Here is a 15,393-nt window from a genome sequence, read left to right on the forward strand (position 1 = left end):
TTTCATTTTTTTTCTTTCTTTTTTTATTTTAGTTACTTGGTACGAAGGCCATAAAACATAGCTTATATGGGTAATAAATTGAAAGGCTTCAATCTCTTTTACCCAATAGATAATGTATATAGTATTTTTTTCGTATTCCCATACCCGTGTCCAATACTAAGACGGTGTTCCATATCCTTAAGTTTTATGGAATGGCGTATTGGACACTAAGATCTGCACCCGTGTGCGATACTCTTACACGTGTCCGAGTGACATCGCCCCTGAAGAAACCATTAAAGAACCCATCTCTAACTCACACACAAGTTCATTCAAAAAACTTAACACCCAAACAAACATGACCTGCTCTCAACGCAGATGGACACCAATCAAACAATCGACTCAGTTCATAACCTGAAAATTCCACTTACCAGGATCATAACCAAAAAAGAAAATTGTCCCAAGAATTTTCAAAACCACCCAAAATTGAGACTATATTATATATTTTCAAAACAAACTAGGGCAATAGGCTTATTATATATTCCACATAAGGTTTTCACATAAAATAATTTGAAAAATCAATATTTTAATTTCCCATCTTAACACCAGATGAAGAAGATGTCCATATTTCATTGGGGTCAAAGGTTAATGGTCTTTGATATTGGATTACAATCGACTATATTAAAATTAGAGTAAGTTTGCGAATTACAGTCTTTAGGACTTTTGCGAATTATAGTCTCAATATTTATTTTTACAAACTAGAACCACCAAAGTATTAAAGTCTTCAGCCAAATCATAAAATTTTGACCACAAAAGCTAATATTCCACCAACAATAAATCAGAATTAAATGATTTGGCCTAAATATTATAGACTTTGATACTTAAATGACTCTAATTCGGAAAAAAAATTTAAAAAATTAAATATTTTTACCAGTAATTCGCAAAAGACCTAAACTTTAAGGTCGTAATTTGCTAATTATTCATAAACTATTCATTAAATTATGTGCTTTTTTATGTGAAGTTGCACCTCATATTTTCTACAAAAAATTAATCGGAAACAACCTAATTGTCACTATTACTGAGTCATGAAATCAACTCCAACTCCAAACTCCAAACAGCTAATTAATGTCAATTCGTAACTATCAATGTTGGCATTCTACTATGAGTCATGAAATCACCAATTCGATATTTGAATTTTAAAAAAAAAAAAAAGCAAGGAACACAAAAAATACGCCATAAATCAATCAATTGATACTGGTAACATTCCCATCCACCAAAAGTCCAAACTATCCTGATTCATCCAAAGATTACTACAACATTTAACAAAAAATAAAAACAACGAAAAAACAACACAAAGGATAGCGCAACACCTTGGATTGATCGTGCTGAAGAACAGGAGTGGAGGAATTTGGATTTCCCACATCGAAATCTCGTAAGGAACAGGAAATTCCAAATCTCGTAGTCAGGCAAGGATAATCATGATTCCATTGATTGCGATGAAGAGCAACCACAGAGGATGTCGTCGGAGTGGGTGTTGACAGTGACCACAATATTTGCGCCATTTCTTGTCTTCTGCTTCATTGCCTCTCTGACGGCGTGTGAGGAGATTACAACGTTTGATGTTGCAAGGTAAAACGATGTCATATAAGACTTGTTGTTAAAGCTTTTATGGGCTGTCATATAAGACGTTTGATTGTTAGTTAAATTGTAAGTGATAATTTTAGGATTATACTTATAACTTATAAGTGGTCATGTAAGACTAAAAAGTAAGCATTTTAAAACTAAAAATGATTATTTTGAGGTTATAATTAATTGCTTTTAAGACGATTATATATTAGGTTAGTCCAATAAATATAGTCTCATAGTGAAACCCTCTCATTGAGTATTTATGGAGTGAATTTATATTGATCTTACGAAATAATATTTTTATATTAGCTCATCTTGTATGAATTTACTTTAAAATCATAAATTATCAATGTAACACATAAAATATAAATGATCAACCCAATAGAGATAATCGTACCATAACATTGTTTTATTTAAGAACTTGTGTTTTTGCATTATAATAAGACAAACACATACATTTTGGCTCATTTTCAATTTTGACTCAAAAGTAATTAATTTTGATGAAGTGATCATTTCAACTTATATATATAACTTTAAATGGATTAATTATAATATTTTTAAAGTGATCGATTTAGGTCTTAAAATCATAAATTATATATAAAGTGATCAATTATAACACTAGAGTGGACAACTTTAAATTGATAACTAACAAGTTTAAAAAGGTTTAATTATAATCTTAAATGATCACTTTAAAGCTTATAGTGCAAAATTATAAGTCATCACCTATATAGTGATCAATTATAACTTGTAATTATAAACTCGTCCATATAACCTTAGAGGGATCAATTGTAATTTTAAAGTAGTCAAATCTTCTAGTAATAAATTTAAAATGATTAGTTATAACTTTTAAAAGATAATTTTGACCTTAAAGATATTAATTATGACATTAAATTGATCAATTCAGTGATCGTGTATTGTAAAAAATTAATATTGGACTGGTTGGGTTACTCTGGTAAGAGTGGATATACCGTAAGGCGATCTATCACAAGACTTGCTGTTTTTATATTATTTTCTTCTTTAAATTATTTGCAAACTACAACCCCAAAGTCTGACACTTTTGTGAATAGTAGCCTCAATGTCTTATTTTTTGCAAATTACAACTACCAAAAGTACCGAAGTCTACAACGTTCAAGTCAAATTAAATGATTTCGACAATTTTGGTGGTTGAAATTTTTGGTTAAGTGTTCAGAATTCTAGGATTTGGACCGAACGTTGTAGACTTTAATTCGCAAAAGATAAACATTAAGGTTGTAATTCGCAAAAGTTTAAAATTTTAAAGTTGTAGTAATTCGTAAATTATTCTTCTTTTTATCTTTTTCCGGGGAATATTTTACGATTTTTTTTCTTAGATTTTGTTACAAAGTTTAATGTTCTACATTTAAGTTTTGACAAGGAAAAAATTAATTCAAGATATAAAAATTAATTCAAAATAAAGTTTATCTCGCCATATAATAGATCGGAAAAATTAGGTTATGATTATAATCGAAATTAATTTATTTTTCAAATACTTTGAACAACTCTTATATAAGAGTGTATGAGACAAATTCATTCAAAAGAGTCTAAATTTTTGTGCACCATATGAACTAATCACAAGAAAAAAATACAATAGCATAAGCTAATAAGACCATTGCTAACAATAATCAAGAATTTTGGTGCTTTTTCGTTTTCTTAATAAACATACAATAGTTTTGTTTTTTTCACTCTTTCCCTCCCATATTTAATATTTAATTTCCTTGTATTTTCTATATATTCTCCATCTTTAATTATATTTTAGCTTTCTATTTTTTTTAATAAACATACAATATTTTATTATATTTCACTCTAATTGAGGATTTCATTGGCCGCAAACCAGGGGCGGATTTAGAGTGAGGTCAATAAGGTCAGTTGACATCACTTAAATTAAAAATAAAATCAAATAGTATAAAGAAATATATGCTAGATCAGTGGTTAGTACTTTTACCTTCCACAACATAGACCCAGGTACAAAACTTATTAATAGCATTCATGAATATTTTTTTTCTGTTTTTATTACCCCTATTAATTACCTCGTATTAATTACTCCTAATTCCCAAAGAAAGTAAAAGCCCAGCAGACAGCAGTGAATGTCGAAGTCTTTCCCAAAGACATTTGAGTGATGCTATTGTAACTTATTTTGAGTGTGATTTTTTTTTTTCATAGTTTGTCAAATGATAACATTATGTGTCGCTTCAAAAATATGAAAACGCGACGTGGACATTTGCCTTAATTTATTCAATGGTGATTGTAATTTTTTTTTATTATTGACATCACTTTTTTTTTTTTTTTTTCTAGATCCGCCACTGCCGCAAACCTCCTTATCTCTTTGATACGAGTCACACTTCACAGACCTAATCTTCTATGAACGATATACATCGGATATGATGATGATAGATGAATAAAAACACAAAGCTAATGTTGTTGTAAACTAGACTCCTAACAAAATCAAAAAGTACATAACATATGAAGATTAACATAAAAAATTAACAAGTTACTTCTAACAGCGGGTTTAAAATCAGCTCAATAAATTAGTCACTATAATCAGCTATCAGCTTTTTATCAAACACTCCCAAAAATTAAATTTATTTTTTAATGTTATTTTTAGCAAATTGAGCAAAAAGTAATTTATTTTTTTTTTACAATATTCCCAAAGAAAAAAAAAAACACAGAGCGACAATAGAAGGCGACAAATAAAAAAAGAGAAAAAAGAAATGTAAAAAGGGCAAAAAGTAAAAAATACATAAAAAGGAAATTAGTTTCAGAACGGAAACAAACGTCTCTGTCACACTTCGTTCAATCTTGTAGACTCCTTCTCCTCTTCCTCTCTCTTTCTCCCTTTCTTTCTTCTCTGTTCAATTCAAACCTCCGAATCTCCACCGCTTATACTTTTTTCTACAATCCCAATCCAGCTCTTAATATTCCTTCCACTTTTCGATCTTTTTCCATCTTTAATACCCGTAAAAAATTACCCAAAATCATTCCAATAATTCCCCCAAAATGGGTTGTTCTCAATCGAAGATCGAGAATGAAGAAGCAGTATCACGCTGTAAAGAACGCAAAGCTTTCATGAAAACAGCTGTTACTGCTCGAAATGCTTTTGCTGCTGCTCATTCTTCTTATGCTGTTTACCTTAAAAATGCTGGTGCTGCTTTGAGTGATTTTGCTCAAGGTGAGGTTATTATTAACCCACTCTCTAGTTCATCTTCTCATGTGGGTGTGGGACCCGCTTCTGGGTTGAGTGTAGGACCCACTTCAAGTACAGCTCAACCTCATCTTCCTCCTATTGGGGAAACTTTACCTCCTCCTCCACCTCCTGATGATATACATGTACCTTTACAACGCGCTGTTTCGATGCCGGAATTTGCGGTTTCGAAACCTGGGTTGAAACCCATGGAGGAGGGTACGATTGAGGAGGAGGAAGAAGAAGAGGGGGATGATGATGATGATTTGAGGGGGAGGAGGAGGCGGAGGGAGGGTAATAAAGGTGGGAGTGTTGGTGGAAGAATCGAGACTAGTACTGTCAATACAAAAACTGAGAGTAATTTGAATAACAATGTGGTGGGCCCACCTCCGTCGCTGCCTCCTGAGGAGAGGGAGAGTAGAACGCCGCCATTTCCGTCGTATCCGATGCAAGATCAAACTTGGGATTACTTTTTTAGTCATGAAATGCCTAATGTGAGTTTGAGTGACGAAGGGGTTTATGAACAACAAACAGTTTACCGTCAAAGAGCAATGAGAAGTTCAGGCAGTCATGCTTCGGTTACGACTACGCTGCCGCCTTCAGTTGAGGTGGTGGAGGAGATGGTGATGCCGGAGAAGCCGCCATTGCCGTCGGCAATGGGTGGTGGTGGAGGGAGGGTGATGAAGAAGGGGAAACAAGTTATGGGGCAAGGAGGAAGTGTAAGTGAAGGGAGGAGAAAGAATGTTAATTTGATTCAGATTTTTAGTGATTTGGATGATTGTTTTCTTAAAGCTTCGGAAAGTGCTCATCAAGTATCTAAGATGCTTGAGGCTACTAGATTGCATTACCACTCTAATTTTGCTGATAATAGGGGTATATTTCTTTCCTTTTCTTTAAAGAATTAAACTTTGTAAATATCATTTCATTTTTAGTGTAATCTTTGGTTGATAACTTATATGGGCTATTCTTGCTTGTGATTTGAATGTTCTTGTTTTGATTTTAGATACATTTTATAATAATGTTTTGTGATCTGTTTCTTGTGAATTGTTTTTGGTGATGATTTATATGGAGTGTTGATGACTCCGTTTCTTTCGGAACACACCCATTTTAGTAGAGATTTGGATGAGCTTGATATTGAGGTTGAAATTGCTTGCTTTAGAATAAGCGTGAGAATACCATACAGTGATGAGTGAGGAGTGACAATATATAACTTTTTCACGAATAAGGATGCGAATTTTTTATTTATGATGTATGGCAAGGGAATTAATAGAATGGGGAGGAAATTATGGACTATATTATGTGGGATGTGAAAGTGATTAAGGAGTTAATTTCTATTTGGGTTGGATGCTTGTTGGGGAGTAACTGATGTTGTTGTGAATGCTGTAAATTGATAGTGTGCATGAGCTCACTTGTTGTGAGAGACTCCCTCTGAGAGACGCATTAGATATATGGGCTAATAGCCCAATTAATACAAATTAAAGAGAAAATAAGAATATGGGCTTCTTGTTTTGAGTTTGTTTGTTCGAGAGATGGTCTCTTACTAGAGTAGCTGGCTCAATAATGATAATTTTTTGAAGTGCATGAGCTCAATGCTATATTCCTATAGTTTTTACTGCCTTTAGTAGTTTTTTTAGTGAGAGTTAGGTAGCTTTGTTCTTTTGAATTAAAGACTATGCTTTTACTCGTTCTTCTTCCTAAATTTTAATTTAAGCGTTTAAACCATAGTGCTAAATATGGCTCACTGTGAGTGTATTGTAATGGTTTTTGAGCTTATTATGACCAAATGATAGGTCGAGACAACTGCAAAACCATGGTTTTGCCCTGACCATGAAAGCTGTTGTGGAACTATTGATGTGTAACAAAACTCTTTTATTATGTTCTAACTTCTAAATATGCTTGTATGATGTAATAGGGCCTTCTTTCTCTTAAAGAGAAAATCAATGCAATAACGCTCTATAATGATTTGTGCGTGAAAATTGAGTCTAATGAGCCTACACCGATGACTTCTAACTTGAAATTGCATTTACTTTTAAAGGGCATATTGATCACTCAGCAAGAGTCATGCGAGTCATCACATGGAATAGATCTTTTAAGGGTCTACCAAATGCAGAAGATCCTAATGATGATTTTGATTCTGAAGAGAATGAAACTCATGCCACTGTACTGGATAAGCTGCTTGCTTGGGAGAAGAAGTTATATGATGAAGTGAAAGTAATGCTCTAGTCCTGTGAACATTTCCTATTATTGATTGCAGCCTAATTTTATGTTTCCCATTTTGTCTCAGAGTGTCCCATAATTTTATGTTTCCCATTTTGTCTCAGAGTGTCCCATTGTCGAGTTGTGTTGGAGGTTTCAACTCTCGATACATGGGATGAATAAGAGTGTCGCAATAATGTAGCTTTTTTCATTGTTAAATGATTTATATAATTATGCTTGGGGGCAATTCGCAAAGTTTCTAGTGTGTGCTCATAGTTTGTTTTACGTGCTCTTATTTCTTTCAAATCCTTACCGAGACTCTTTTGCTTCATGGTATGATATGAGACAGGCCGGTGAAATTATGAAATTTGAATATCAGAGGAAAGTTGCCTTGTTAAACAAACAAAAGAAACGTGGAACCAGCTCTGAATCCCTAGAGAAGACAAAGGCGGCTGTAAGCCATCTGCACACAAGGTACATTGTAGACATGCAGTCTATGGACTCAACAGTCTCTGAAATAAGCCGGTTGCGTGATGAACAGTTATACCCAAAGCTTGTGGCACTTGTTGATGCGTAAGTTTCTTATCAGTACAAGACATTCACTGAATTGTTGTTTGTGGTTAGAATGTTACGTGACATAGCTGCTTACTTTTTTTTTGTTTCTTGCTCTGTGGGCATTCTCTGCCAGCTATACTTTTACAATTTCAATTTCTTATTGGTTATTTGTAAGGGAATTTGTAGCTTTATTCTTGACAAATTGCCAGTTATTATATCTAAAGGCTAAAGCTCTCTTGGACTAGATTTTAATGAGATTTGGGCTCAATTTTATATCAATAGTTTTTGCATCACACTACCCTTAGACTTGGTAAAATGTCGTTAATTTGCGGGTGAGTTGTTTTTTTTTTATATCATATTTCCTCTTTTTTTAGTGCTACGTATTCCTCTTTTGAATTTCGTCCTTTTGGTTTCTTTGACATTTATACCACCCATCTCCTTCAATTTGGGATAATATTAGCCTAACTAATCAGTATAAATCATGGGCATAATTTGAAGATTTCATCTTCGCCTAGTTTTTTTATATTACATGCCGACATGAAATGTTACACTTACGGAGAAATAAAAAAACCGTGGAGGCTTGTAGGATTGTTGAAATTACCTTTGCGTAGATCTTCCCATGTATAAGAAACAACCTCTGAAATTTTTTCACCCCCTCGATATCCTTGCACTTTACTAGGTTTGATTTGTTAACGCTTGATCATGTTTTCTAATCAATGCCTTGAAAATTTTTTTTCCCTTTATGTTTATGAAAGAGAAAGGTTGGTTAGAGTGCGCAACGATTGCTATAAATAACTACTAAAGTTGGTTTCGATGGATGTGTCTACTACTGTCTAGGTCGAACCTTAGATCGAGTCATCGATGTGTCTACTGTCTAGGTGTCTCGATGGGGGATGGGTCTCGATGGATGGGATCAAAGACACTTATTGGATGGTTTTGGTTGTTTAAGCCTTAGATTGAAGTGGAGATGGTGATGTTTTGGTAATATGTGTGTGTGAGGAGAGGATGTGGGTGGGTTGTAGTAGTGAGATGGATGTGGCTTATGACTTGATCAAAAACACAAATCATCTATATTTTATGTTATCACGGACCTTTTGGGAAGACAACACTATTACAGTTGTGACCACTCTTTGTTAAATCTGTGAGTGGAAGTGTTCAAAAAAAGAGGGAGAAAACTGGTGATTATGTCCAACCCCCAAGCACTCTTTGTTAATCTGTAAGTGGAAGTCACTTATTGACATTGGCGTTATGGACTTTGTATTCAACATTGGGAACAAAATAGGTGATGGGTTCAATTGAAAGAAGCATGTTAACTGTAGTGTGATGTAAAAACCAAAAAGTAAAGATTTTAAGCTAATCTAGAAAGTACCAATTTCATTTAGTTTAGTTATGTGACTTGTATCAGTGAGCACTGATCCCTACCATTTACTCACGATGTACAATCTAAAAATATATAGGAGCACGAGGAACTCAACAAAAAAGATGCAAAGTGAAAATAAAAAAGAAAAAAATAGTGAATACTGGAAAAGGCTTAGAATGTCAATCGATAATGAATCGAAGAAGATCCAAATCAAACAAAAAAGACATACCTGCAGATTGAAAGAGATAGAAATTGATGTAGCCTTTGGTTTTAATATCCTTTGGAGTGTTTGGTGGGGATTATATGCTGCAAATCTTTGGTGTTTGTGTGGAATACTAATGATGGATTACTAAATCTAAGGAGATTGCAAATTTGAGGCCTTACATATTCTATCAATGATAATTTGGTTCAGTGAAACATAATTCGGTGCTCTGTTCACCTTTTGGATTCACGATTCGCTCAAAATGGTTCAAAAATAGCTTAAAACTGACCATAATTAGTTTTTCTCGATTGCGATTCGCGAGGCAATCAACGAATCATGTGACACTTATTTGGTTCCTTACTTGTACAATATGGAAAGCTGGAACGAAATTTCTCAAAATAAATCAAATGGAAAACAATGTGAGAGAGAACTTGACAATATGGATTACGAAGTTTTCGTTGTTGCTTTGGAAAAGTGAAACAAATTGTATATGTGCAAGTGAGCACATTTATGGTGAAACTCGAGAACAAGTCTCAAAAACCACCCTGACTCCCATATTAGTTTTTACTATATGCATCTTTTCTTTCATTAGCATCATTCTACCTTTTGTTTCTCATATGTTAAGTGTGTATCTCAGGATGGCCACAATGTGGGAAACTATGCAAGAACACCACGAGACGCAACTTAAAATTTCTAGCGCTTTGAGATTGGTCGACATCTCACAGTCCACCAAGGAGACAACCGACCAACACCACGAGAGAACCATTCAGCTTTGGGCTATAGTTCAGGAGTGGAATACACATTTCGAAAAAATGGTTAACCATCAGAAAGAGTATGCAAGAGCACTCAGTAGTTGGTTGAAACTAAACCTTATTCCCATCGAAAGCAGCTTGAAAGAGAAGGTTTCGTCTCCCCCGAGAGCTCAGAACCCTCCGATTCAAGGCCTCCTCCTTGCCTGGTACGATCAACTCGAGAAACTCCCGGATGAGCATGCAAAGAGTGCAATATTCAACTTTGCCGCTGTTTTGCATACTATAGTCCAACAACAAGAGGATGAAATAAGACTGCGGTTAAAAGTTGAAGAATCAAGGAGGGATCTCGAGAAAAAGCAACGCCATTACAATAAATGGCTTAATGAGTATATGCACAAAAAAATACCCTCAGATGATACGGACCCCACATCGCTTGAAGATGGGGTTCACAAGGATGAGCTTATGGTGGAGAAGGAATTCGTGGTGGAGAATGCAAGAAAGAAACTCGAGGATGATACAGAGAATTATCAACGGGAATGTACCCATGTAAGGGAAAAGTCATTGACGAGTCTTAAAACTAGATTGCCCGAGTTGTTCCGAGCTTTGTTGGATTTCGCGATTGCTGCTTCCGATATGTACAGTAATCTGAGGACCCTTTCCCACTCGTCCCACAGCCACAAAAACAAGGAAAGCGCTATGTAGAATAGGTACCTTATTTTGATGAATTTGAACTGAATGTGTTGTATCATGTATAGGGGGGGGAAGATCTTATTAATGGGCTTATAAGTATATAATAGTGAGTTGTAAGATATTTGCATTTGTTTAAGCTTAAGTTGTAGTAAGACTCAAAAATGCAATTGCGTTGCCAATTTGTAATTGTTTTTAACACGGGTAAAAGAGTGTGTAGATCTGATTCTTTAAAACCCGTAAATGATAACTCAAATTAGCGAGAAATTGTTGCAATTTTTTATAGCGATTAAATCAATCGTTTTTGGCGAAAACATAAGAATCCTGTTGCTGTGTCTGTGATGCTACATTACTGTCCACTTTTCCAGCAGCATGTGTTTTAGCTATAGTAAAACAGAATTGCTACCTCATCCATTTTATTCTTTGTGTAAGCTTTTTATAGCACATGAAGAGCGGAAATTAGTGACCCTTCTAGTAATGTTTTTTGTATATAACGACCTTTTCATTTACACAAATTTTTGTGAGAGACGGTCTCTTTGAGAGATCATCTCTAATTAGGTCGGTCCATAAGAAAAATATAGAGTAAAAGTATGCATTAAACTTTATTGGGTTGGGCTTGAAAGACGTCTCTCAGGTAACCGGTATTCATGTAAAATCGGACTTGTTTAGTGCCCATATATTTTAGAGTTAAATCTGGGCCACCCATGGGCCCTCAACCCGTTGCATGGCCCTAATCATGCCATAGATGCTCATTACTCATTAGCTATTATGGCTTGTTTGGTTTTCGTTATTGAATGGTGAGAATTGTATGGGAAGTTAGTTACTTTTCAAAGAAAAATCTCTAGAAAAGTCAAATGGTCATACTTCTATTTTAATCATGGAATATTCTATATGGTATAATGTACATTTATGAAATGCCAATGGTAGAAATTATCAAAAATAAATTCCATAGAATAGGATTGTAATGTTGTAGTTAAAGTTACAGTAGTATTAATAGGCTAAAAACGTTTAATTCGTCGTTAAGTTGTGAAATATTTTAGAAATATTCTAAATGGTAGTAACATACTTTTATGAAACGGTAGCAAATTTTAACTAAAAAAATCTACTGTAACTTTAAGGAAAGAAGACAAAGGCATATAAGATATTTCACAACTTAACGGCCAATTAAATGTTTTTAGTCCATTAATATTGCTGTAGCTTTAAGTACAACATTATAATGTTATTATATGGAATTTTTTAAAGATTTTCTACCACTGGCGTTTTATGAAAATATGTTGCTACCATATAAAATATTCCTTTAATAAGTTAATTTTATTCATAAAATTCATTACAATGTAGTATTACCATTTAAAGATATGGTATTAGGTATAATAAAAAATTGTAAACAAAAGACTTTTTTTTAATAATAAAAGGTTCATCACCATGAAAATGACATGTTACATTTCATAGAAATTTATGTTACAAATTACTTCTGTTGCTCCTTACTGTTAATGGTTTGTATGTTAGTACTCTGATGCATATAGTTGTTTTAATAACAATACACTTTAGAATTTTAAAATTAAAAGTACCGCTTTAAGATTTTCTATATTTTTAATAAATTATATATATTTCAACTATCTATCATAACTTTTACGTTTTAACGAACAATATTAATTTACACGATTACTTAAGCAAAAAAATATCTAACAACTATAATAATACAATTATATTAACCAACATTTACAAAAATTTATATAGCTAATAACTACTCGTACGCAACCACATTAGTACGGACAAACCCTTAATCGCTTAAATTAAGCTCTTAATTACCTGTACTCCACCCAAATGACCGTAATGATGTCAACTTTAAATTTGATTAGTGGTCGTAATGGATAAAAAATTTTTTAATCACAAATTCTCAATTAATTAATACTCAACTCATGATGATCAAAGAAACATCGTCCAACCCAAAAAATATTTTTCATGCATTGGTAAAAGAAGGGAACTTTCTCTGCTTAATGGAGTATATGAAATAAGAAATTAGGTCAGGTAAAAATTCAGAGTTTTGAGAAAAAGGTGATTAAAAAACAGTGTTTTAAGATTTTTTAAATAAATTATATTTTAATATTTAACTTAATTGTTATTTTTTATTGAATATATTAATTTATATATAAATAAATATCTAATAATCATAATTATGCTACAACTAGAATTATTTATATAACTAAAAACTACCTACAGATTTACATTACAATGAACATGTCCTTAATTACTTAATAAAACTTTTAAATAAGTGTAGTTAGACCACAAATTATTCTTAAATAGTTTATCTTGTATATATTATGAGAATCTCATATATATTATGAAAATATATATATTTTTTATTTAAAATTGTCTTATAAAAAAAAATTTCTTACAAAAATAGCTCTAAATTTAAAAGAGGTGTTTAATCGACAAAAAAAGTTAAAGTCTATAACCAAGACGCCTAAAATTAATGGCCGTAATTGATAAAAGATTTTTTAATCACAATTAATATTTCTATTGATTGATGATGATGAAAGCAACATCTTCCAACACACAAAAACATTTTTCATTGATTAATTTAACAGTGAAGTACGGCACATTCTCTGCTTAATACAGGAAATTTTTTTAAAGTTAAGTATAAAGTGAGATTTTTTTATTGAAAAACTAACATTAATAATTCAATCTTTCACCCGAATAATTTTATCTTTTAAATTATTTTTTTAATAATCTGATTGTTGTCATATATTTGCTCATAGCATACCAAATTGCTAATATTATGTAATAATAGGGTATGTTGTTAGCAAACTAAAACAAAAGTTGAATTATTCATAGCAAACTAAGAGCAAATGTTAGGTTATTAGATTATAATCTAAAAGTGGGATTATTCAGGGACAAGCAAAAGGTTGAATTATTAATATCAAATTTTTTTAATCCTATGGCACAATACTATAAAAAATTTGAAAATTCCACATGACAATTTTATAGAGTTTTGCCAAATGGAATGTCTTTATAAGTTAAAATGTGATTGTGTGATATTAAAAGATTTTATTATATTAATTATGATTTTAAGTATTAAAGGTAAGTTTTCAAAAAGATTTAATTAAATCAAATTATACAATCATTCAATCATATAATACTATACAATAATAATTTAGTATTATATGTTTATATATGTGGATGCTAAAAAATTTGTGCATTGGACTGATTTTTACACTAATTTGTCTTAAATGAAAAATTAAAGAGTTTTTAGAAAAGTTTTGGAAGTTACTAAAGTATGAAGTACCAATTTTTAAGAAAGATTCTTTTTTGGGCTCCGTTTAGATTTAACGATTTCTCTTCATTGTAACTGATTTTTACTAATTGAAATTGAATTTTTAGTTATAAACTATAACAAAGTTTTATTGATTAAAATTAATTTGGAAAATTTACCTACAATAATCAAACATTTTCTTGATTTTCCAACAATAATCTCATCTATCGATTAACCATAAATAATTAAACTTTAATGGGTCTTTGCTTGGAATAGACCAGGGTTACCGGTTATCTTTTACAACAGGTCAAGTTGAAAAAAAAAATATATTTAAATGTATTTTAAAAGTAAAAAAAAAAAACCCTTATCAGGCAAGATTGCTTTTCCAGACTTTCACCATGATGACCTTAGCTTCCACTCTCCCAAACCCCCACCATTGCCTGCCCCTCACAACCTCAACTTCCTCTCCCATCAATGTCCACCACTATTTGTAATGGTAACCTAACCACGAAGCTACGTGTAAACCCAATTACTTAATTATTTCTTGATTTGGTTTGTTTTAGGATTATATAACAAACCCTCCTTGTAATTGTATATATACACATTACCCTCTCTAAGTAATAAGAACTTGAAGCTTTCATGATTAAATTCTTCCACTCTCTATATGGTATCAAATTTTGATCTTCTTCCCGCGCTCCAATTGAATCTATCATCTTCATCTCTAATCATGTAACACATTCAACCGTAATTGAAACTGATTCTCCAATGGCTGTCGCATCCTCTCCCCACATTCTTCCCAATTCTAATGACCCAAATCAACCGTTTGTTACTCTTTCCATCTCCAATGTTATCAAATTACATTCCAAGAATTACTTAGACTGGAAGCTTCAAATAAAAGCCATTCTCAGTGGGCATGATCTCATGGGTTACATAGATGGTTCTTGCCCCCAACCGGCTGCCATGATTTCGGAAAACAATACCGAGAAATCAAATCCGGCGTTCACTTCTTGGTTTCGCCAAGACCAATTGATCTTTGGTGCTCTTGTTGGCACTCTTTCACCAAATCTCATTTCTCTCATTTTTCATTCTAAAACATCCAAAGAATTATGGGATAAATTGGCGGAAACATTTAACAAAATTAGTCGGGGACACATTAAGCAAAAGAAAGATCAACTCAAAGCCATTTCCAAAGGTTCGTCCTCCATTACCGAGTATATGCGCTCAATCAAATCCATTGCCAATGATTTAGCCTCCATGGGTAAGCCTCTTGTTCATGAAGATCTTATTGATCGCGTTCTTGATGGGTTAGACTCTTCGTATGATTTGTTTGTTGAGCAAATTAATAGCCGTGATTCCTCCATTAGTTTTGAAGAACTTCATGAAAAATTGATAAATAAAGAACTTGCATTACAAAAAGAAGAATCTTCTCGTCCTGTTTCGGTACCCGCCACGGCCTTTGCTATGCATTCACGGTCACATAATTTTCGCTCTCGTCCATCTCGTATGAATCCGGAAAATTATTCCAGAAATTTCTCCCCACAGTTTGCATCATCGGCTGGAAATGGACAACTTTCACAATCGGCTGTCCGT

At 32.9% G+C, this 15,393-nt stretch overlaps 1 protein-coding gene across 1 annotated transcript; it reads left to right on the forward strand.

Moving 5' to 3' along the window:
* The first annotated feature begins 4,374 nt into the window (after positions 1 to 4,374).
* Positions 4,375 to 10,817, forward strand: LOC130806210 (protein ROLLING AND ERECT LEAF 2-like). The gene is made up of 4 exons (XM_057671206.1): positions 4,375 to 5,671; positions 6,834 to 7,009; positions 7,344 to 7,567; positions 9,749 to 10,817. The coding sequence occupies exons 1-4, from the start codon at positions 4,615 to 4,617 to the stop codon at positions 10,563 to 10,565; spliced, it is 2,274 nt and encodes a 757-aa protein (XP_057527189.1). The 5' UTR covers positions 4,375 to 4,614; the 3' UTR covers positions 10,566 to 10,817.
* Positions 10,818 to 15,393: the final 4,576 nt, after the last annotated feature.

Source organism: Amaranthus tricolor, chromosome 2, assembly GCF_026212465.1.
Source record: "Amaranthus tricolor cultivar Red isolate AtriRed21 chromosome 2, ASM2621246v1, whole genome shotgun sequence".
Taxonomy (NCBI): Eukaryota; Viridiplantae; Streptophyta; class Magnoliopsida; order Caryophyllales; family Amaranthaceae; genus Amaranthus; species Amaranthus tricolor.